Consider the following 23409-nt stretch of genomic DNA (forward strand, 5'->3'; position numbering starts at 1 on the left):
ATTTAGAATAGACAAATACAAATACATAGATAAAATATTGAATCATTTGGCATTTCATAGAATTTGGCATGAAGAGCATTTTTGATTAATATTAAACACTGTGCCTGATAATTATGCCAGTGCCAAGGAGGTTTTTCGCACTCACTGAGATGCAGTTTCGTAAAACTCCGTATTAACTAAATGATAGACCATTGGCTTGAAAGTATGTTGTTTTTTAGTGTGTCTCACCTGATCTGTGATATATTCACTTAAACAATATCCCATAGGAAAACAAAAAAAACCAAAGAAACAAAAAAACTTTTTTACAGGAAATATTAAAAAATACTATAGGATTTTCTAAAACATAAAACATTTATCAAAATTTCAAGCATCTGCAATGAATAGTTGCTGAGAAATCTTTGAATGAAATATAAGGCTAAAAATCAACAAAATCGTCACTCACAAGGAAATTGACGTCCCATTGATACCAATAAAAAAAAAAGGTCTCAACATATGGCATGCCTAAACAAAGAGTGTGTTTAATTTTCAAGCTCCTGCAATGAACAGTTGCTGAGAAAATGCGACAAACATTTTTATTATGGACAGACAGACAGAAGGACAGACGGACAGACAGACGGACGGACAGACAGACAGACGCAGCTAAACAGTATACATGAACCCCCTCTCCTTCGTAGCGGGGTATAATAATAAAAGTGTTTATAAACCCCTTAATTAATGTTTTAACATATAGCATGTTTGAAATTTTGATAAATGCAGCTAAGACGGGTGCAAAAATGCCACCTTGGCACAAGCATTATTATTCGTAAGAGGTATATTTAATTTTTAAACTAGGAACATGCTAAAAAGTAAAATGTATTCGAAGCTGCATTTTAACACTGCGCACCAACGATTTCATTTGAAACAAACATTTTAGAATTGCTACTTGTCATTTTGTCGAAACATTAGAACATTTAGATATCATTCTTCAATTTGTAAGAATCACGCCTAAATACGTGGTACATCTTATAAGTTTATATAAACTTATTAAATATAACTAAAGTAAAATCTGTTTGTCGGTTTCTGTTTCTTTCTGTGAGTATGTGGAACAATATTATATAATTAGTTATTTTCACGCTGCACATGCGCACGACAAGCCTGGTTTGAAGTCAGACAAACGCGGTAATGATGTCTAACAAGTTGCAGTGAAAGAAACATGGATCGTGTTTGGTGTTTGTTTTTCCTTTTTACGTGTGTAATTGTACAAAATGCACAAGGTAGGATTTCTGTTATCAATTTAGATCAACGCATTCTACCTGTTTAAGTTGTACATAATGTTTGAATCATATGCAGATTACTCCTAAAACGACGTAAAACCAGACGCATGCACTTTAAGTTTTTATGGTGTCTTCAATTTTTATGCAATGGCTGCATGTTAGTATGACTCATCGAGATCAATTATTAAAGCAGGACGATGCTCTAACATTAACATGTCCTTGACTTCAATTCGTTTATTGAAGTACCTTAAAAACAACGATTTGTAAAAATGAAAGTAGCTAACCTGATTAAAGTCAAGAGTGGATAACAGAAACTTATGATCAGAACAACGAAACAAAATACATATGTATATATGGTATCGCAAAATCACTGTCAATTAAATCAATAAATTGATCAATCAAAAAATCATAAAAAATATTAAGTTATAAAGTAAACGTTGTCGGTATGAAAACCATTAACCCCTTAGATCTAGTCCTAATTTTCATGATGTTTATAAATTACATTATCTTGCAAAGACAAGAACATGCTGTAAGTTCCGCTCCATTTAACACATCTCTGCTCGCTTTAAATCGGTGTGCAGTAACGGTGTGTTATATCAGTTTTACTCTGCGTCTTAGTTATATTCAGCTGATAGTAATGTTATACTTTTTAAAAAGTATTGCTGTTTCTGATAACAAATATTTTATTAAATATGAAAAAATGTATTGAGTATCAAAAAAGACCTTGTTAAGCAAAAAAATAATGGTTTGCAGAATCATATCTTCCAAGGTTAGGTATTGAATATTTTATTGAAAAATATTTTTAAAAAAGTCATTATCATATTGTAGGTATGTATTAATTTTAGAATTAAAACATGCTGATTGACGTTTTTCATACTAATTGTTAGACCATAAGTAATCACCTAATTGTCTACGGACTTATCCGGGGTTTTTTTCGATTACGACGAAGAGCACACGGCGAGTGTGACCGGTCAGCGGAGGATGCTTACTCCTCCTAGGCACCTGATCCTACCTCTATCTATTTGGAGGTCCGTGTTTCTCTGCTTTGAATTAGTATTTCGTTTTATGGATTTTTGATATGGTTCACAGTTTGTTATTGTCATTTTTCATGAAATCAATATCATGGTATCACATCGGTTAAAACGTGTATCTAATTATTCCAAATAGACGTGGAAGATCCCTGCAAAACGGCATACGTTTTGGAAAAAATGGATCAACGATATAAGGAGAACATCGCCACAGGTTCGATGCTGTGTGATCGTTTCCGGTTAGGGAATGGACGCTGGGTCAGGGCAGACGGACAAGACTTGTTACAGACAGAGCCCCAACCACACGAGTTATGTGGAACCCGCTACCCTATATGGATGAAAGGTAGGTCGTTCACAAAGAATTTATACATTAAGTTTATTATGATAAACAATTGGAAAGTTTTACAATGATCCATTTTCATAGTTTTAGTAATGTGTAAGATGCAGCAGTTTTCTGAACAAATTTCACATAAAACACTGCTTGGAAACTTTTTCAACATTAACTAATATTTTGCTTTGTTATTCCGGCAAATGAATTTGATAAAAACAAAGTTAAAGAATAGCTGATGTTTTTTTTTAAAAATTGGCTATTCTTAAACTTTTTTTTATCAATTACTTCGTTGCTGTAAATTTGCAAAGACCTGTAAAAAATGTAAAACATGTTACATGTAATCATTTGTTTTGGTTTTTTGTGTTTTCTTTGATTCGACTCTTGTATTGTATTTTAGTATAATAAGCAAACTGTTACTACATAGAATAATCCCAACAAATCATGGTGTTTTTAAAATTTAGCTTACGTATCACCCCTTTTCAATGGTGTTAAAGCTTATAAGATCCATCTGTATTCAAAACGTCAAAAGTTTACATTTCTTATGTATGTTGAGAATAACTTGTACAAATCATTTAAAAAGTATAATATAAAATTTAGAAACTGTCAGAATTCTTGATGACTATTAATAAAAACCCTTAGTAAGGTTTACATGCATGCGTTTAAAAATAGATACAAATATATTGAATGATATAAGAAAAATATCTGTGAGTCAGTACAGGGTAACCCGTGATATACGACAACATGTTTTAAATCTCTAATCCTTTTCGTATATCTCTCTTTTTTATCTCACTGTAGTGTAAATTGGTTCTTATATATGAAAGCTTCAATTCAAAAAAGTAGCAGTAGGATAAATAAAACCTAAAACTACTTGCACATAACAAAACAAAAGAGAAATCATAGGGATACCTGTATAACGGTCGATTTTTTTCTCCAGGTGTACTTGCAGTAAAGATAAAACTTCGTTTTCAGCAGTTTAAATCTTATTCAGTGTGAACTTCTTCTCTTTTTGACAATCGCATTTATGTTGATTTGATGTTTGTGTTTTAAGATAAAAGTAAAAATATAAAGTAAGCAATCGAACGTTTTGTCGTTACAATGGACATATTGATAGTCAGTTTTTCCCCATTATTTGTGAAATTGAAGAAAAATGATAAATGACAATCGCATCAATTACCAGCTTTTGTCTTTTACTTTACCGCTCTCTTTATTGTAAAATATACATGTATTTGTAAATTTAAAGGGGCATGGTCAAGATTTTGCTCAAAAATTATTTTTCTGATTTTAATGTTTACAATACTTCAGTAGAACATTTTCAATAGGCAACTAAAATTTGTGTGTCATTCGTTGAGTTTTTAGCGAGTTTCAGAGCTTACAATTCTTTGGTATCTTGAAGTGAAATATCTAGTTTTAGACCTAAAATGAATATGTTAAACGTTAGGAATTGTTTATATATGCTTAAAATGAATAAGAAGATAAACAAATCAGCTTGAATTTTTTTACAGGTATATCAAACCTATGTAAACAAAAGCAGGGCACGGGTCTTGTTTACATGACAAAGGATTTTGAGCTCTGTATCTTGCTTATAGCTCTACGATTAACTCTCAAATTTTATTTGATCATTAGAAATGCATTTCTAATACTTTGTAAATAATAAAAATAGAAGAAGAAAAATGACCAAAATCGTGACCATGCCCCTTTAAACATTTGAAATATTTTCGTTACAAAGGAAATATAAATACCAAGTTTGTTTTATTTCTTATTTATGAAATTAAAGGAAAATAATAAGTGATAATCCCATGACTTATAGACTTTTGTACCTTACCTTACTGTTGAAAACGTATTTAACCTCCAACTGATAAGCTCACCTGAGCCAATGACTCAAATCAACTCTTTATCCATTAAAATGTCTGTCGTCGTCGTAAACATTTCATCTTCTTCTCAAAGACCACTGGGCCTATTTCAATAAACTTGGGGCAAGCATCCTTGAGGAAAAGGTTTTTAAGTTAATTAAAAGAGAGGGCCAGTCCCCTTAAAAACAAGATAATAAGGAGAAAGTGAAAATAGACTGGGTGTTTAAAAATCTTCTCCGGAACCATTGGGCCAATTTCAACTAAACTTGGCACAACGCATCCATGTTTATAGCGTTTTCATGTTTGTTCAAATGAAGTGCAACATTTTCTTCGAAAAGGAGATAACTAGGAAAGAATGAAAAAAAGGTTTGAGGTTTTGAATATTTTTCTCCTGAACGGGGCAAATTAAAAAAAAAACTTGCCATAAAGCATCCTCTTGGAAAGGGCTTTCAATGTTTGTTGTTTTTTTCAAATGAGGGACCAGTTTTCTTTCAAATGCGCGATAATTAAGAAAAAGTGAAGATACGATGAGGAAGTATAACCATGTTCCTCTGTAGAACCAAATATCTCGTATAATTCAACTTTAACATTAATTATCTGATACATTATAGAAATCAAAATTTGTTTTAATCATTACCCCAGGGGGTCAGGAAGGGACCCTAATAGATTCAAAGTTCACAAAAGAAGTGGTAAAAAACAATCATGCTTAATCGCAAAAATCAAAAGGATATTATTAGTGAAAAAGAAAAACATATTTACACTAAATTTTAACTCCTTGAGGAATAAGTGGGAAAATGCCAGAGACTATAGGAAAAAAAATAAAAATTACAGTTAATCATTGAATTTTCAAACACTTTAGGATTTCTTTTGCAGAGCCTCCTCCAGAAACTGTTGGTGAGGAGGTTGAAAAAGAGGCGTGTGTAGTTGGATTGATGGGCACATGCGAAAAAAAGCTGCCGATCAAGATCAAGAAATGTGTCGGTTACAACGTTTATTTCCTGACTCCCCCAACAAACTGCTACAAGGCGTACTGTTTCCGTAAGCTAAAGTAGAACTTTAACCGCATTTTAAAATGTAAATGAGTTTTGACAGCTCTTTAGTTATCATATTGGTATACGTTTAGCGACAAGAGTTGGAAAAAATATGGGTAGATGTAAATTAAGGCTGCTGTAGCAATTTTAATTTGGTAATTTACCAAAATAAATAACTAATATTGATTGTCATATACGTTTCCTTTTTTTTTTTTTTGGAATCCATATATTTATTAGCAAATAATTCCAATGTATAAGATGTAGATAATTGGGAGTCATCAAATTTTAATTTAATCTCATTTCACAAGTTGCAGTATGAATTTATGAACTGTTTATAGAAAAATATTCAATGTTTAAAATCGTTGAACTGTTATGAATTTTTTATGTATAGTATTGAAGAAATGTTTGTTATGTTTTCAAAAATGATTGTTTTTTTTATAAAGTACACCCATTTATAAGAATTCAACTGACCTATTATTAATGTAATAAACGTATCCTTACATTTTAGAATATTCTACTGAAGGTAAGTGATATGAAACTTTATTTAACAAAAGCAAATAAAAATTAAGAATTCGCTTACATATATAACATACAAGCATTGAATGTTGGTCATTTCTGCAAGGATAGGCAGATAAAGTATTAATTGTAAAATGCACATAAGTCTTAATCTAAGAGAACATAACCTTTAAAATGCATATATCTGTTCAATAATCGTCATCAATTCCACTTCTATGCTGTATTTAGATGCTCCACCGACTGAGGTGATACCACAGCCAGTAGTACGTCATGATTTGGTCAGGAAAGAGGGTAGGATAGCCTATCAAGAACTACAATTCATCTGTTCCTTTCCTCCTGCACATGAGGACACCAATTTCTACTATCAGGTGGTGTGGTATATTGAAGATAAACCTGTGGTGGTGACAGAGCCTGTCAAAAAAGATTCCATAACCAAAACAAATCTAGGCCGAAGCCTTGTAGATCCAACGAAAGGATATCTGAAACTTGGAATAAATGTAACATATTTTTGTTATGCAGAATAACATCTATTCATGAATACATCAGTTCATTTAATTTTTTGCCCCTGTGTTTAACTTTACTACAAAAATGGTTATAATTGTAGGATCAACAATTTTATTTTTATAAATGGCCATTGCATTTTGAATAAAAAAATCATTAAGGGTTAAAATATATACTTAAATTTAATTGATTTTAGATAAAGTGCGCTGTGCGATTAAAACAAAAACCTGAAGGTGCTCCAGGACCTCTCTCCACGCTCAGTGAAAACTTCTTTGCTGGTATTGAAGTACGCAAAGACGTTCAGAACGAGATTTCTCTCCTATTTGAATTTGAACGTAATAAATAAAATTAGATTTTTATAATTCTTTACTGATTGTATAGATGAAACATTTTTCAATCGCAGGTCAAATCAACGAAGGTTAAAATCAAAAGAGATGAACCACGTGGTCAGATTGACGTCAAGTTAACGGTTCCGTTTGGTTGTCCCTTTATGCCAGACGGCAGTGTAGAAAACTGTGGATTGGACATCGAGATGAACGTGCCAAGAGATCCAACAAAATGTACTTCTGATGTAAAAGCCGCCAAAGCAATGGATTTGATTGGTCAAGGGAAGAACTGTGGGTTTAGAATTCTCAACATGGAATGGCAAGAGACAGTTGCTCTTCCCATTTCATTTATTGACACACCAGAATACAATTTAGTACTTCCGGATTCACCAGATGGCGCTTTTAGGATCGGAATGATAACTGGACAGAAGGAGGGAAGTCCGGAGTGGAGTGGGATCGAACTCCAGGATGTTTTTGTCCATGTATGCCATTTAAACTTTCAGCAACAGATAGCGAAAATGTTTAACTCCTGTCAAAAGTTAATTTCGCTCAAATCTACAACTTATGCATCGAATCGATCAGCTATCTATTCATCAAATTAAAATAATTGAAATGTATGATTTTATTTTGTTGTAAATAAGTGGAAAAAAACCTGATAATTAAAAAAGAATTCCTCGTTATTTTAAGATTGCTGACAGCTCCGACATCTGGCAGGGCAAAAAATGTGCCGCCGTAAACGATCCCCATATGTACACGTTCGACGGAAGGGGGTGAGTCAATTGTATTAGCAAATTTGCAATTAATTTGCCCCTCAAGTAAAAAACAAAATAAAACACACAAAACACACACACACACACACACACACACACACACACACACAAACGCGATACTATTACAATAATCCCGAAACTGACATTTGTGATTTGGTGTCTTTATATGAATAAATGCTTCTGAAACGAACATTTGCATAATAACGCCTTTATCTGAATAAAGTAGTATCGTTTGGAATGTGATATAATTCTATATTCTTACTTAATTTGTAGTTCTGAGTATCAAATGTGTCAACCGAAGTACTTGTGATATACTCGGAAAAAGTCTAGCTTTCATTATATTATAAACAAAGAGAAGCATTTGAAAAATGCCATACTAAACATAAATAAGACTTCAAAAACAAAAGCAGAAATATAATTGGTGTAATTCTCAAGGCAAGGAGTAACCCTGGATTAAATTTATTTTTAATTGCTTTGTAATTAATCTTTAAATATAATAGTTATAGAATTCTTTCCTTGACAACGTAGAAAGTTCACTTAAATGGTTAAACAGTCAGTTATGATCAGTCTGCCTAATTGTAAACGCCTGCCATTTGTGTATGAAAATGAAAACAGCAGAAAAATATTATGAATTTGAAAATAAATATAGTACTGCTCAATCCTTTGATTAAAGTCGATTGAAAGTGTTTATACGTTATTTTGTCTAAATGTGCAGGCAGTCAATTCGAAATACCCGACAAAAGAATAGTGGTGATTCAAATCAAGCACATTGTCCATTCTGTCCACACATTGATCAAATTAATTGTGTTATGATTGACATTACATCGCTGTTTATAAGAGTTACATGTACTCTAATTATATCCAAAGGTACGAAAACCAAAACGAGGGGAGATTCGTTCTGTACTGGGGAAAGAGGAAGGATTTTCCAATGGAGGTAGATAAAATCATATTAGAGCTAATGGAAGTAATCAAACTCAAACAAAAGTCTTAAATCCTCATTTATATTTAGTGAAACGCACCTTGTTAAGTGGTAACTGTTTCTGAAAACACTTTAAATACTCATGGATTTCTAGTCTTTTTTCTCTGTAATTTGTTTTAAACACGCTTTCTATCTTTTCGGTTTGTCCATCCTCTTAGACAAGGTCTAGGGATGTTTAAATTCAGGTTAATATATTTGTTATCCTAGGTACAGATTGAGACAAGAGCATGCAACAGACATCCGGGAAACCCTAGATTAGATATAAAAAAAATTATTCCATCTTTATCGTTATAAAGATTTTTAACAATGAAAGACTATTGGAGGTACTATTCTTTGTTATTCTATAGGTTCAGATTGAGACAACAGCATGTAACTCAAACAGAGGAATTCGTCGACAGCCCTACTGTGTCTGCGCTGTCGCCGTACGGGCGGGGGCGGACGTGTTCGTCATTGATCGATGTCCAAATAAACCCATACGGATTAAATACCTGTCCTGTAAAGAGAACCTTTTGGACGCTCGTAAAGAAACGGAGATGGAATACAAAGTTTGTCCATAGAATTTCTCAGATGAACATCGCCAACGTTTTACCTTATGTTTTCAATCAGTTGATTTCTTTATCAAAATTTGAAAATCAGTCGTCAGTACAGAGCTCCCCATTCGTTGTTATTAATCTCGTACTTGTTAACTAAATAAATTCCACATTTTGATGCAATTTAGCAAATGATAGTCATGGAAACAGTGCCCATTATTAACTTGCAAAATGAAAAAAAAAATTAATTGATCCCCCCCACCCCCCAAAAAAAATTATTGACCTAAAAAAATTAAATATGACAAACTTTGTTTACACATCACAGAATCGAGAAATGCATTCAACGATTGATATAACATAAGAAATTACAAAGATGAAGCATTGTTTAGCTTTAAAAATTGAAGCTTTAATCTTGTTTTGTTTTTTTCTGAACAAATCATGACCATGCTACCTTACGACAAATTTGATTAAAATAGACTAATTTCACATTGTTTGAAAGATTTTAGTGCAAAACAGAGAAGTGGGAAAATAAGCCATGCTTGAAAGGGAAAGTTAATTCTTTGAATAAATAATGAACTCAAAAACTAACATTTGTTAAGGATCTCTTTTTGTTCCTAGATATATTTCCCGAGCGGTACATACGTTCACGCGCTGTTACAGGACTACACTGGAGTACGGACAATCAACGTACACGTGTATCCGTCCAAATCTGACCACGATCGGACGGGCGGACTGTGTGGAACTCTGAACGGAAATAGAAATGATGATTTCATGGACAAGGATGGTAATTTACTGAATGGTAACGAAGAATTTAATCGATATTGGAGGTATGTCCATCTGAATATCAATTTTTTGAAAGTAAAAACTGCTTTTGCTTTTTTTTTTGGTCGTTTCACAAAAATCTGGCTACTAAAATAACCAATTTTAAAATCATGTTGAGTCAATTATGCATTTATCATTATATGCATTAATTTTTATTTTGATTCTCTGACTGTAGTCTGAAGGAGGACGAGTTTCTTGGAAACATGAACGAGGACCAGTTAAATGCTTTGCCTCGCTGGCAGAACGCTGTAATGTACTGTACGTGTCCTCACAAGCAAGTCCAAGGCGACACACCGGAAGAAGTTGGCCAGTGTACCGAAGACGCTATTGTGAAATGTGCCAAGGAGGACAACCCAGCACTCAACAAGAACAACTGTCGAATCCGATCGAAACGATCTGCTGTTAAACCGTTCTCCTTCAAAATGTTCAAGAGACAAGACATTCAATTGACAGACTTTGACGAGGTATGTGTATATTATAAAGTAAAAAGTTCTTTAACCTTAAAGTAAAAAAGAAATGTTATAAAGATACGCAATAAATCATCAAGGGAACGGTGTTTTTGCAATTACCATTTAAGGAGGATGTGCGGTCATTTTGTAAATTTGGGAATAAAATGTGAACATTTCTTGAACTGGCTTGTTTCTGTCTAAAACCGGCCAAAAATGTCAGAAGATGAAAAAGTAATAAATATGATGTCCTACATGTTGTTTTGTTTGTAAATTACGCATACAAGAAAAGAGCAATGCCTTTTTAATTACTTAGAACAGCTGTAGAACTGTGCAGCTGCAGACTTATTTTGAAGGGTTTAAAACCTGAAAGAATATATGAAAAAACGGTTGATTGGTGTCTTCTCTACAATAATTTGTTGAGAAAAAGGTTTAATCTTGCACAGTGTTGGAGTAACCTTTACCTCAAAACAGGGTACCCTATTTTTGTCAGTCGGAGTGGAATCTGTTTTTAGAACAAGAAAAATCCAGTCTATACTTAGAACTCCCGTGTTTATAGAGGCATATTGACGTTATATTGTTTCTGTCTAAAACCGGCCAAAAATGTCAGAAGAAGAAAAAGTAATAAATATGATGTCCTACATGTTGTTTTGTTTGTAAATTACGCATACAAGAAAAGAGCAATGCCTTTTTAATTACTTAGAACAGCTGTAGAACTGTGCAGCTCAGACTTATTTTGAAGGGTTTAAAACCTGAAGGAATATATGAAAAAACGGTTGATTGGTGTCTTCTCTACAATAATTTGTTGAGAAAAAGGTTTAATCTTGCACAGTGTTGGAGTAACCTTTACCTCAAAACAGGGTACCCTTTTTTTGGCAGTCGGAATGGAATCTGTTTTTAGAACAAGAAAAATCCAGTCTATACTTAGAATTCCCGTGTTTATAGAGCCATATTGACGTTATATTTTCATAAAAAAAATAAATTTAATTCAAAACAATCTGTTTTGAATGTGATATGCATATCATACCTGTTCCAAAGTTTTTTTTTTCATTTCTATAAGTAAAAATTAATTGAAGTTCTTTTTAGAAGAACGGTAGAGATCTAATAACTTTAATTAAAAAAAGGCAATCATACATTTTTCACTGAAAATTGCTCCAGAAAAGGTTGCTTATGAACTGATTAAATTAGTGTTCGGACCAGAAGTTTCTAAGATAATCTCAATGTCTAATAAGCTTTTTTGTCTCTTTTTTATATTGGATTTTTAAATTTTCCTTACTTGTTTTTAATGTTCATGGTATAAATGCTGTGTGTATTAAATTTTTAAAAGTTATTTTTAAAGTTACAATAATTTGAGTGTTTCCAAATGCTACTAAGATGCACTCAATAAATCAATGCAAGTTACATCGTTACATGAATATTACATACGATATTGCCTTTCATACTAGGTTCCAGAATACCTTTCAAGGAATAAGCGAGAAACAGAAATTATTTGGACAAAGGAAAAAGCGACAGAATTTTGTAATAACTTCATCAAAAAGTCTCAGACCTACAATGCTTGTAATGAGGTTCCTAGTGTTTCTGCAGATTTCCCCATAGAATCCTGCATCCTGGATATAGAGGTGAGTCCAATTCTTCAAAGAAACCAGGCATGGGAGACACCAACGCTAGGACTTTTACATGTTTATGGTCCCGAGGCCTATGCGTAGGATAAGAAAGTAGGTTATTTTGCTCCTGGAAACCTATGCGTAGAATAAGAAGGTAAGTTTTATTACTCCAAGAAGCATGTTCGTAAGCTACGAAGGTAGATTATATTGCTCCTGGAAACCTATGCTTGGAATAAAAAGGTAAGTTATATTACTCCTAGAAACCTATGCATAGGATAAGGAGGTAAGCTGTATTACTCCCAAAATCATGATGGAAGGTTGGTTGTTTACTTGATACAGAAGAATGGTTGAATTCCTTTTTGAAATATTTGTAATTATTGTAATACCGGTACCAAGAGGAATACATTCCTCGAAGAATCACTGGGTTTGATATTGAGTAGGTATCAACAATTTGATGATGATTGTGGATAATATTACTGAAAATTGTAAAGTTTTTATAAAAATTAAGCTAATTTATGAAAATAATAAAGGTTTGAAGAAGAATCTTCTCTCCCCTTGCATTTAAATTAAAGCATATACATTGTATCATATGTTATACATGTTTTAAAGAACGCTCGCTCGCTACTTACATAAATGTTATAGAATGTATCCTCCGCTGTTGTCTATGCGTTTTATTTTCCTTTATTTTGTTTTGTTTTGACTAGTTGACCAATTCTACAGTTTGGGCTGCAGGTAGTCGAGAGGCTTTGAGAACAACTTGTATGAAGGAACTGTCACAGAATACCACACTGAAGGAAGTTACAGAGGAAGGAAAGCCATCTATAGCCGAACAAGTGAAAAAGATTGCCTGTGTAAATGAATGCAGTGGCAACGGTGTCTGCCTTAACGGTAAATTGAGAACTACAATGATAAAATACCCTTAATCCCTTTCAAAGACCAGTCTGTTTTCCATGTTTTGATAATTAGATAATAAAATTCGCCGTAAGATAAAAAAAAAACAGTTGTACACTTTTAAGTTGATCATATATAACAAATTTTATCTTTATGGTGTTATTTTCTTTAGTACTAATGTTATGGTCTTTTGAAGCCTCTATCTGGTAATCAAAACAACACTTCAACTAATCAATAACTTCAAAGCAAAATATTTTAATGGGATTCCTAAAATTATCATATCTTAAAAGTCCTGTAATATCAAATAAAAAATTAAGCCTTTCCTCTCTTCAGCAATAAACAAAATACAAATCTTCTAAAAAAAAAATAAATAAAACTAGACACGATCTCGTTGCGAGCAACGAGGAGGTCTTCCGTCCGCTGAAGACGGAAGACCCTAATAATAAAAGACTGTCTTTGTCTAAATCTTAATTAAAAGTGTTTTTCAACTTGTACTACAGTCCAACACCCTTTTATGTTGAATATTTTAGTTAGAAAATTAGATAAAAAGGAGAGAAAGAAATAGAGAGAAATAAAAAATCTTGGCTCCGGCGAGATTGGAACACACAGCCTTTGCAGGTGTCTCAAAACATGGCTGACCCGAAATAATTCCCGAATTTGTCTTTGAATTTTGGGAGTTTCCGCACGGGAGAGGAGCTGAGTTTTTGTATGAGATGAAAAACAACGTGTAAGATGTCTGACTATTCAGGTTTGGTAACAGTGCGAGGTCATTTGAAATATTGATGCGTGTTTGTGTCTGGAGGGGGGGGGGGGTGAAAAGACCTGAGCTTAAATTTCGTCTTAAATAAATCGAAAATAGAATTTTGAGGTGTGGATCTCGGATTCGGTTAACAACAATTAGGGGAAGTCCTAAAACAATGACTGATGCATTTTACCCATGTATTTCAGTGTTGAGAATGTTTTTTCGTGTCGTTTACTATTATGTTTGACTGTTTTATTTCAGCAGGATTGATAAAATCTTTATAAATGTAGAAATAACGAAATCAGTAACACGTAAATTTATTCGGTAAAAATTTGATGACAGTAATTTCCACAGTTCTAACATTCATAAGTAGTTCACACGCTATCGTGCATACAGACTAAACGGAAAACAAGACATATACATCAACAGAAATATTACGCGGCTGCTTACATCCCTTGTACTGTGTAAATTTTAAGTCCCCGTACAGGCTATACTCGCCGTTTGATCTCAGGAATTTCTTCTTAATTGTTCAATCCGCTGCATATTTCACAGACAATAAGAATGGGGTCCGAGGTACATTTACACAAAATTTCATTAGGATTGAGTGAAGGGCTCGGGAGTTAGAATTTTTTTCTACAGTACATGTCAAGCAACTCGAATGCCCAAAAATTCATATCTCTCTTAAAAATCAACGAACAGGTCTGGTCATTAGTACAGTAATCTAGACTTGAACTAGGTTGAAAATAAAGGTTCAAGATGACTGATCCAGTAAAATCAGGCCAGGAAAACTAAATGTTTTGTGAATAGGAAGAGGCGGGGGGGGGGGGGTCGGTGCGTGTACTGTGTAAATTTAATTTCCAGGTATAGGCAATAAGCGCCGTTTAATTTAAGGAATTATGTCTTAATTGTTCAATCCGCTGCATATTTCACAGACAATAAGAATGGGGTCCGAGTTTCATTTTCACAAATTTTCATTAGGATTGAGTGAAGGGCTTGGGAGTTAGAATTTTTTTTATAGTACATGTCAAACACGACAATTGAAACTCAAATGCCAAAAACTTCATAACTCTGTTATTAATGAACGAATCGGTCTGGTAATTAGTACAGTAATCTAGAATGGTAATTAGTTAAAATTAAAGGCCCAAGATCAAAGATCAAGTAAAATCGGGCCAGAAAAACTAAATGATTTATAAATTGGGAGGGGGGGGGGGTCGGTCGTTGACTGCTATATTAAACGTAGAATATTAAATTCTAAATATCACATATTACACAATTTCTAAATAAAATACATATGTTAGAACAATATATAAGCGTTGTTTGAAAGATGTAACTATTGATTTTTTTTTTACATCTATTTATTCTTAGGCTCACACACTCATAAACGGGTGGTCAGTTTTTAAACCTTGTCGCTGTCACCCGTTCGTTTGTATAGTTACGTGTATAAACTTCGGAGGCTTTTCTTAATCCCGACAGGCAACAGATTTGTATCAGTTTATAGACATGCACAAAAAAGGAAAAAGTACACCATCTTTAATAAAAATGACTTTTTAGCGTTGACTTCCAATCAGTAAGAAGACAATCATTTAACAATGAATTTCAAATTATTTGAATCCATAGACATTATCCCCTAACTTGATATAAAATATGTATAATTTTTGGACGCCAATGTACCTTTAGCTTCTATCCAATTTACTCCACGTTACCTGTACTAGTTCTTATTCAAATGCTAAAACATTTGTACTTGAGAGAGAGAGAGAGAGAGAGAGAGAGAGAGAGAGAGAGAGAGAGAGAGATTACATAGCGTTTTATAATGTTCAGGAAATCAGTTCAGTTCAGTTTATTTTCACTCAACACCATATAATGGTACAAGAGGTACATAAGAAGAACAAACATATTTACATATATACAATATAGTTGTAAAGTTCAAGAAAGTAAGTGGGGTGAACGAACAATATGATTAATTTTTGAAATAAAGAAACACAGTTTTCTTAATGTGACATAATCGACTGAAGACATGATTTCATAAAACTTTTTGGTGTTAGGAGAAGAACAGTAATATGTATCTAAAAACTGACTTCGTAATTTACTTAATGCCTTGCATTCTAATATAACATGAAATTCATCACCAATTTTGTTACAATTACACAAATTACAATAACGTTTACTTCTTTCAACAATACCCCACCTTCCTATTTCAACCGGAAGATGATGATTTGTAGTTCTAAACTTAACTAATATTTTTCTTAATTTACTGGGTAACAAGAGTAAGTAGCGTTCACATTCAAAATTTGTTTTATAAATTCTATATATAACACCCTTAGTCGATTCCTGAATATCGTTATGCCATTTTTGTAAAAATTGATCTCTTAACCTTTGGTTAATAGTTGTCTTAATCCAACTGGAGTTATAATGGTACGATTCATGATCACACCATAAATTTGAAAGCCCACATTTATCTAAAACATTTTTTATAGAGCATAGCCATGGATTTAATATTTGTCCCTTATCAAAAAGAATACGTACATACATATATATGATTTTGCTTAACTTGTTTTCACTGCTATTGATTATGTTGGCCCAGAATGAAATCATTCTAGTAAAAATGGTTATATACAGAGGAAATCGTCCAGTTTCGCCATATACCATATAACTAGGTGTACAACTTTTCAGATTAAGTATATGTTTCAAATATTTTAAATGGACACGTTCAATAATCTCAATATTTTCATAACCCCAGACTTCGCATGCATACAATAAAACTGGTACAACGATTTTATCAAATAAATCTAATTGACACTCAATAGGTAAATTAAAAGTTCTTATCTTCCTTATAACTCCATACATTGATTTCTGTGCTTGCTCACATAGCCGTTTTTTTGCTTTAAAAAATGAGCCTGTTCTTGAGAAAATTACACCGAGATAATTAAATTCCTTAACTATTTCAATAGGTAAACCATTATATGAAAAGACATATTTGGGTTGACGACCTTTAGAAAATACAACAATTTTTGTTTTACAAATAATATGTTTTACGGTGCGACCGTTGGGGCGAGCACAGCATGTGATCAAACAATGAATTATAATAAATTAATAAAATAAAATTAACAACGTGAAATTTGAATGCCAAAAAATAAAACATACCTATTTTTCAGTAAATTTTCATTATTCATCGTTTATAAGATTTGTTATAATTTATTTATTTATATGTAGAACAATAGTTTAATCTCAGATACAATGTTGTTAAATAATAAAGATTTTAATATATAAATATTCATTGCACTGCATCTCCTCTTTTAAAGTGATTGTGATTATGATTGATTGATTGATTTCCCCCTTTTTTTTTGCAGCAGACATTTTTTCTTAAACTTACATATAAAACTTGATTCATCATAGAGCTCCCCCCATGCTAATTTTTTTTTTATTTTTGTCAATTTATACATAGAAAATCGACTTACCATGGATTTGCCCCTCCACTTAAAAAAAATAATAAATGTTTAATTTTATTTTTAATTTACGCTTAAAAATATTTGCTTATCATGTTAAAAGAACATGGTGTTGTCCCCCCCCCCCCCCCTGCGGTGAAAATAAAGAAACCATTGAACTGCTAAAGAGCTGAAGGATTAGAATTTTCATGATTTATTTTTCTTTTTGCTTGCAAAGATTTTTTGGATGAGGCTGCCATCCACCCACCCACCCCCTTTAAAAAAGGCGCTGCTACGTATAACGTTACGTTTCAGGAAATTTTATAGTGAATAAAATATTTGTGAGCATTCATCCAAATTAGTGCAATTTACAACTGTTTCCTGTATCTGAAGAAATGTCCTTATTCGTCAGCTGTTCTTTATCTTAGCCTTTGCAAGATTTTAAGAGGATTTTGGTCATTTCAGCAGATTTACAATAACTTCAATTAGAGTAATTTCCCCTTATCAGTGCTTATTGTGACGTCAAAGCTGACGTTGGTTAAGTGTCGTCTTACTCTTTAAAACTCCCCTTAGGAATAAAAGTATGCGAAGTATACTGTTTTATTTACTTAAAAAGCATGATGTTCTTAAAATTACACATCTTATAAGCTTTTCAAAGGTTTTACTTTGATTCTCGGGAGAACGTGATGTTGGAACGTGAGGTTGGAAACCATTGGTACTATGAATTGTGGGTCAAAATTTACTGACTCCGAAAAAATATATCGGATCAATGTGTAAACATTTGTGACGTCACACGATTATTTTTGATTGAAAGTGTACTGAGGTGAACTTTAGAGGTAACATTGACTGTATGTCGCTTACATCGTTATTGTTTTTACTGTCTAAATTTGTCTTGCTGATTCTCGTGAGAGTGTGAAGTGATAAAATTGCCATGTTTACAGGGAACTACTGGGACGATTAAAACGATGCATTACTGGTCCGATTTACTGACGCCAAAAAAATCCGTTGAATGAATGTGCAACTATAGTCCGAATTTTCTATTCACACACGCCTTGCCGGTAGAGCTCGCTTCGCGCCGGCGCTGCGCGCCGGCGAGCTGCGCTCGCTATTAACAGTAAGTTTCCACGTATCACAGTATCTATAGAATTCATTAAGGGCAAACTGGAAATCAATATATAAGCAACCTAGGTCAATAAACGCATGTATACATGCATGTGTGTATCTATATATGGGATTAAATACTAAGCACTCCTTTTTAAGCCGAGTAGAATTAACGTGGGTGCATTCCTAAATGTTGTGTGCATACAGTCATTGAGATGGCGGCATTTCTTTGATGCCGGCAAAGCGACCCAGCGAACTCTAATGCGGTCGAACTGCAGGGGCACTTCGGCGGCATGTCTTTGATGTCGGCGATGCGACGAGCGTCGTAATTTAGAGAGCTGCTAACAGAAAAGAGCTCTATATTTGTACTAAAAAAAGCCGGTATCTTTTTTTATATATGACAAAAATAAAACGGAAAACATTCAAATTCATCATTTTAAAGATAAACCCATTAATCAAAACACAAATGAGAGAGAAAAAAGATTCGGCACTCAGGGACTGAACCCGGGTCGCCTGGGCACAAGTCCACCACTCTAACGACTGAGCTACGCGGACCCTCGCTTCAGAACTTTGGAGTCCAAAATCTCAAGAACTCGTGGATCGATTTTAACACGAATTTCATATTCTGAAGTTTTGAGAGCGTCTCTATCGAATGAAAAAATAAATAAAATTCAAATCCAAAAAATTAAAAAAGTAAGGTTTTTCATTTCCTTCCGGTGACGACCGGAAGTGACGGCGGATGTTCGGATATGCGAAGGGCACTGCGGCCGTTCACTCTCTACCTTCTCTGAAAATTTGAAAGTCCTATCTTGAATACTTTTTGAGAAAAATTATGAACAAGCAAAAACATAAAATCTTTAATATCTCGGTACCGGAAGTGACGATAAAAAAAATCTCGTGTAATTTTCTTACAAATTTTGTCATAAATAAGATCTGAAAGTTTCACGAAAATCGGCTGAAGCATTTTTGAGAAAACGTGACAGAAAAAAAAATTAATAATAATAATAATAGAGGAAAAGAAACAAAGCAAAAACAATAAGGTCTTCCGTTTCCAACGGAAGACCTTAAAAAGGCATTTAACAGCTTTGTTAGCGAAATCACAATCAGTAATGAGTCTCCTAAAGTAATATTCGTATTTAATCAAGACAAATTTCATATTGCTTTTGTTTCAGGTACATGTGAATGCGATGAAGGTTTTGGGGCCAAGGATTGTTCTATGGACCTAAACAAACCCCCAGTAGTGTATGGGGTGAACATTGAGGAGGGTGGTCTCTGTGATAAAAGAACCTGCCAGAGGGCTCTGGTGGAAGGCTACGGGTTTCTAAACATGGATACTCTCCAGTGTTCTCTGACAGTTTTTCAGGTAAAGCATACCTAGTACAGCTTTGAGCCTAAACAGAAATTCCATTTTGAAATATTTCCTAATAAAAAAAAGGAAAGTGGAACAAAACACAAACAAATTAGATCTAACTTTTCCATGTAAAGTGGAACAAAACACAAACAAATTAGATCTAACTTTTCCATGTAAAGGTTGTTATCGTGTTGAAAAACATTGTTGAAATCGGTTGACGAAGATAATGTATATAGGTTACAGAAAACAAGACATTAGTCGGTGACGTCATGGAGTACATGGTTCAAGCTGAACACGACAGTATAGCCGAAGTGTTCTGTCCCCTGGGACCGGCCAGGAGAAGACGCTCTGTCCCCCGGGGGTTCGTTCAGGGAATCACCCTCTCCGTGGCCAACAACGGCCGTAACTTCAGCACACATCACACCATCTATGTGTTGGACGGTGTCTGTCAGGACACGGTCAATGTTTCCGGGGATATCCAGTTCACTCTCAGGGTACGCTCAGATAAAGTTTATCCCAAAAGTATAATTAATTCTTAAACGCAGGAACAATTGCCTGTGGCTCAGGATTTGTCTTCAAAGTAATTATATATAGGTTTAATTTTTGGTTTCCCAATGTCGATTGACGAACGAAAAACTTTTCTTAAATTTTTAATATTATGGAAATACTTTGAATATTTCTTTCATTATTGAGGATAGTTTTCAATAAATCAGACAATGCTTAGGAATGTTAACTAACATCAATTTTTTGAACAATTGGGAACTGTCTATTATCAAGTTGTTCAGCGTACATGAAGTTCTGGATGTTTCTGATTTCTAACTTTCAATACCACCAGTGACAAAACCTCCTATCGTTTGTAGAGAGGGCATTGTTACATCAGTAGGAAATGTTACGGCGATGGCCACATCCATGAAACCGATGAATGCATGAACTGCAATGCTGAAAAAAGTACTAGTGAATGGAGCAAAGTGGAAGGTATGACTTGTCATTTAGTACTAGTAATTAAAACTTATCAATCGAACTAAATGTTAATGAATTAAGTTTCAGATAGTTGATAACAGTTTATGATATCGTGTGATCACAGGTTGTGGCTTAGTGGTAGAGGAGTCTGATGGCAAACCGGAAGTGGAACCGGAAGAGGATAGTTTTCCGACAACCGTGGTTGTTATAGTACTAGTGTGTGTTCTAGTTCTAGCGGCTTTGATAGTAGCTTTAATACTATACAGGAAGAAGAAACACTCGGCCAGGTATTCACCAATATATTATTGAAAATATATCATAGTTTTTTATGTAAGATTGTGCATAAGGGTTCTACAAGTATAAACTACCTTTTCTTCTTGTTTCGCTTTATAGAATTTTACAAACAAAGTTTAGAACAGCCACCTCGATAATTATGATTTTATAGGCATATGATTAAAACGTCCGATTGAAGCTTTGAAAAGTGTAAAATAAAGAAAACTGCAGTACTTCTTAATAATTTCATTGCATTTACAATCCATTGGATGTGTTTAAACTTTTAATTGTTTTATGATTGTGAAATTAATATTTTACAGCCATTCCATAAAATTAGAAGATAGGGTCGCCTACAGCGAGGTAGCTACACATGAAGAGACGTGAAAGTTGGGCTGTCTGTTTGCCTGTCTGTCTGTCAGTCCGCCAGTTTAGGTTGTTTGCATGCCGTTTGTCCTGCAAACAAAGTTGGTCGAAAATAAACTGAAGCATTTTAAACGAGAAGAAATCGTCTTTATTACAAGCGATCTCTGTCATTTATTCTTTGATGTCATTTTATTTACAAAGTGAAATTGCTTTGAGCTTGTGAACGACCATTGCATCTACACATTTTTTTTTAATTGTTAAAGGCCTAAACACTGTACATAAAGTGGTTCCCGGATTTTATGACAAATAGAGTTATGTGCAAAGATGCACTGAATAATGTTTTTTTTTTAAATTGGTTATTTTTGTAATATGTATAACGCAATGTTCAAAGAAAAGATGTATTATACATGTTAATTTATAGAGCATTTCATTCTTTTCTTCCAGAAAATTGACTATATTTTTTCAAATATACATGGAGAAAAAAAAATTACCATATGATAACATATGAAATATAAATCAGTAATTTTATTTCCAAAGTTAAAAAGTAATTGCGTTTCTAGCTTTTTTTTATTTGCATGTGTATGAAAGTTGTGTAAACATTTCAGACTTTACCGTGATGTCTGTGTAAATTGTGTAAATGCGATTGTATACACCAACGTGCAATAAGTACTAGGAACCCTGAGTGGTGCCTATTTGTAGGCTTGTAATTTTTATTTTACTGAGGGGCACTTGCAATAAAAGCTTTGTCATGTTATATAATATTAGTATTAGCTGCCTCCCGGTAGATTATGTGTACCTTACAGGCTCATTTGCCAGAGAAAGGTCTATTACAGATATTGTCAAACAAGTCAAGAGTAATCTCATGCAGATTTGGCCAATGAAATGGGTATATGCGCGCGTTCACCAAATCTTCTTGAAAATTTCAGCCCAAAATCTGGTGGTTTTCTGGAATGAAAATCGGATAAATATTACAGTTAGGGGGTACTATCCCGAGATTTGGTGAAGGTATGTGTCCAAATTATTCATTTCAAGCTTAATCATTCCGATATTAGATTGTTTTTTGTTCATAAATTAATATCGTTTAATAAATGGATATTTTTAAGGAAATAAATGTTACCCTTATTTTTTAAATTCATTTCATGTGTATGACTTTCATTGGGTGTTTACAGCATACAAATGTATTTTAAGGAATTTAATTTTTCTTTGTGTTTCATTATTGTGCGTCGTTCCATAATCTGCGTGCTTACGTATGTAACATAAGGTGCTTTAATTCAGTATTTACAATATATCTTATTTTTGCCTATTTATACAACCATTTTTAAACATAAGCATGATAAATATTTTAATTATTTTTCATTACTTGCAACTCTGTATGAATTTTTCATACCTATAATGTTTAATTATCCAGAAAAAAAATATTATTTTTGTTTATTGTAACGAACTTGTGTTTCTTAGAAGTAAATTCGATTGAGGATTGGATACACTTCATTGTATGTATGTCTCACTGTAATGACAAAGCATGTCTAATGATGTTTTAATCGTCTGTTTCACTTGACTTTCATTTCTCATTTGATGCTGAGATCAATTTTGTAATATAAGAAAAATTAAAACCAACTCACAAGTGTTGTTTCTTATTGTTTGGTAGTGTCCTTAAATGACACGGGACACCTTGAGATTTTATTATTGATAAAAGTACCCCACATTCAAAATACATGTATAATCATTGTCTTAAAATTTTAAAATTGTATGTGAACAAATATGTAAAAGTATCAGGTGGTTTCGAACTTATGACTTCAGTGAAGATCATTATCTTAATCTTACATCTATTAAAAGCTATATATTTTTAAAGGTATATGTGGCGTATTTGGAGAAAAAATATACATCATGCTTCTTATAATTAGACGTTTCACAAACTCTAGGCCCGTAAAACATATTTTTTCTTTAGTTATTTGTCTCTAAACTTTGCAACACGTCTGATGAATATTAATGTGATCGGCCATTTGTAATGCCATTGCGCATGAGTGCGGGAAAACCTAGTATTGAAAACACGATGGAAGAACAGTTTGTTTACAAATTAGAATCACGTTTATCATGTCTTAAATTAGATAATTCTTATATAGATGATACCCAAAGCATCATTATTCCGTTATTCAATAATGTAGAACGATATAAATTGCTAATTATGTGTAATAAAGATGAAACACTATTTTAGCATCAACGACACGGTAAAATGAGTGAATACCCCCTTTCCCTGAGGGATGTACTGAGAGTGTTTATTTTTTCTTTATTCAAAAATTTCTCTAAACGAAAATCCACTTG

General features: G+C 33.3%; 1 protein-coding gene across 1 annotated transcript; it reads left to right on the top strand.

Annotated features, from left to right (window-relative positions):
- The first annotated feature begins 1105 nt into the window (after window positions 1-1105).
- Window positions 1106-22713, top strand: LOC128181456 (von Willebrand factor D and EGF domain-containing protein-like). Its single transcript, XM_052849857.1, has 19 exons — window positions 1106-1253; window positions 2421-2624; window positions 5336-5500; window positions 6002-6016; window positions 6238-6506; window positions 6707-6796; window positions 6914-7318; window positions 7524-7606; window positions 8474-8540; window positions 8933-9130; window positions 9734-9942; window positions 10113-10401; window positions 11829-12002; window positions 12692-12875; window positions 19316-19506; window positions 19731-19988; window positions 20355-20469; window positions 20579-20741; window positions 21048-22713. Exons 1-19 carry the CDS (start codon window positions 1193-1195, stop codon window positions 21109-21111), a joined length of 3204 nt encoding a protein of 1067 aa, XP_052705817.1. The 5' UTR covers window positions 1106-1192; the 3' UTR covers window positions 21112-22713.
- The last annotated feature ends 696 nt before the right edge of the window (window positions 22714-23409 follow it).

Source organism: Crassostrea angulata, chromosome 4 (assembly GCF_025612915.1).
Source record: "Crassostrea angulata isolate pt1a10 chromosome 4, ASM2561291v2, whole genome shotgun sequence".
NCBI classification, from domain to species: domain Eukaryota; kingdom Metazoa; phylum Mollusca; class Bivalvia; order Ostreida; family Ostreidae; genus Magallana; species Magallana angulata.

What these genes read in the sequence shown, in the direction of transcription:
- LOC128181456 (XM_052849857.1), top strand. Translation starts at nt 1,193, where the DNA reads ATGGATCGTGTTTGGTGTTTGTTTTTCCTTTTTACGTGTGTAATTGTA. An exon ending in AATTGTACAAAATGCACAAG is followed by an intron (nt 1,254 to 2,420) that starts GTAGGATTTCTG and finishes TATTCCAAATAG; the next exon opens with ACGTGGAAGATCCCTGCAAA. An exon ending in TACACGTTCGACGGAAGGGG is followed by an intron (nt 7,607 to 8,473) that starts GTGAGTCAATTG and finishes TTATATCCAAAG; the next exon opens with GTACGAAAACCAAAACGAGG.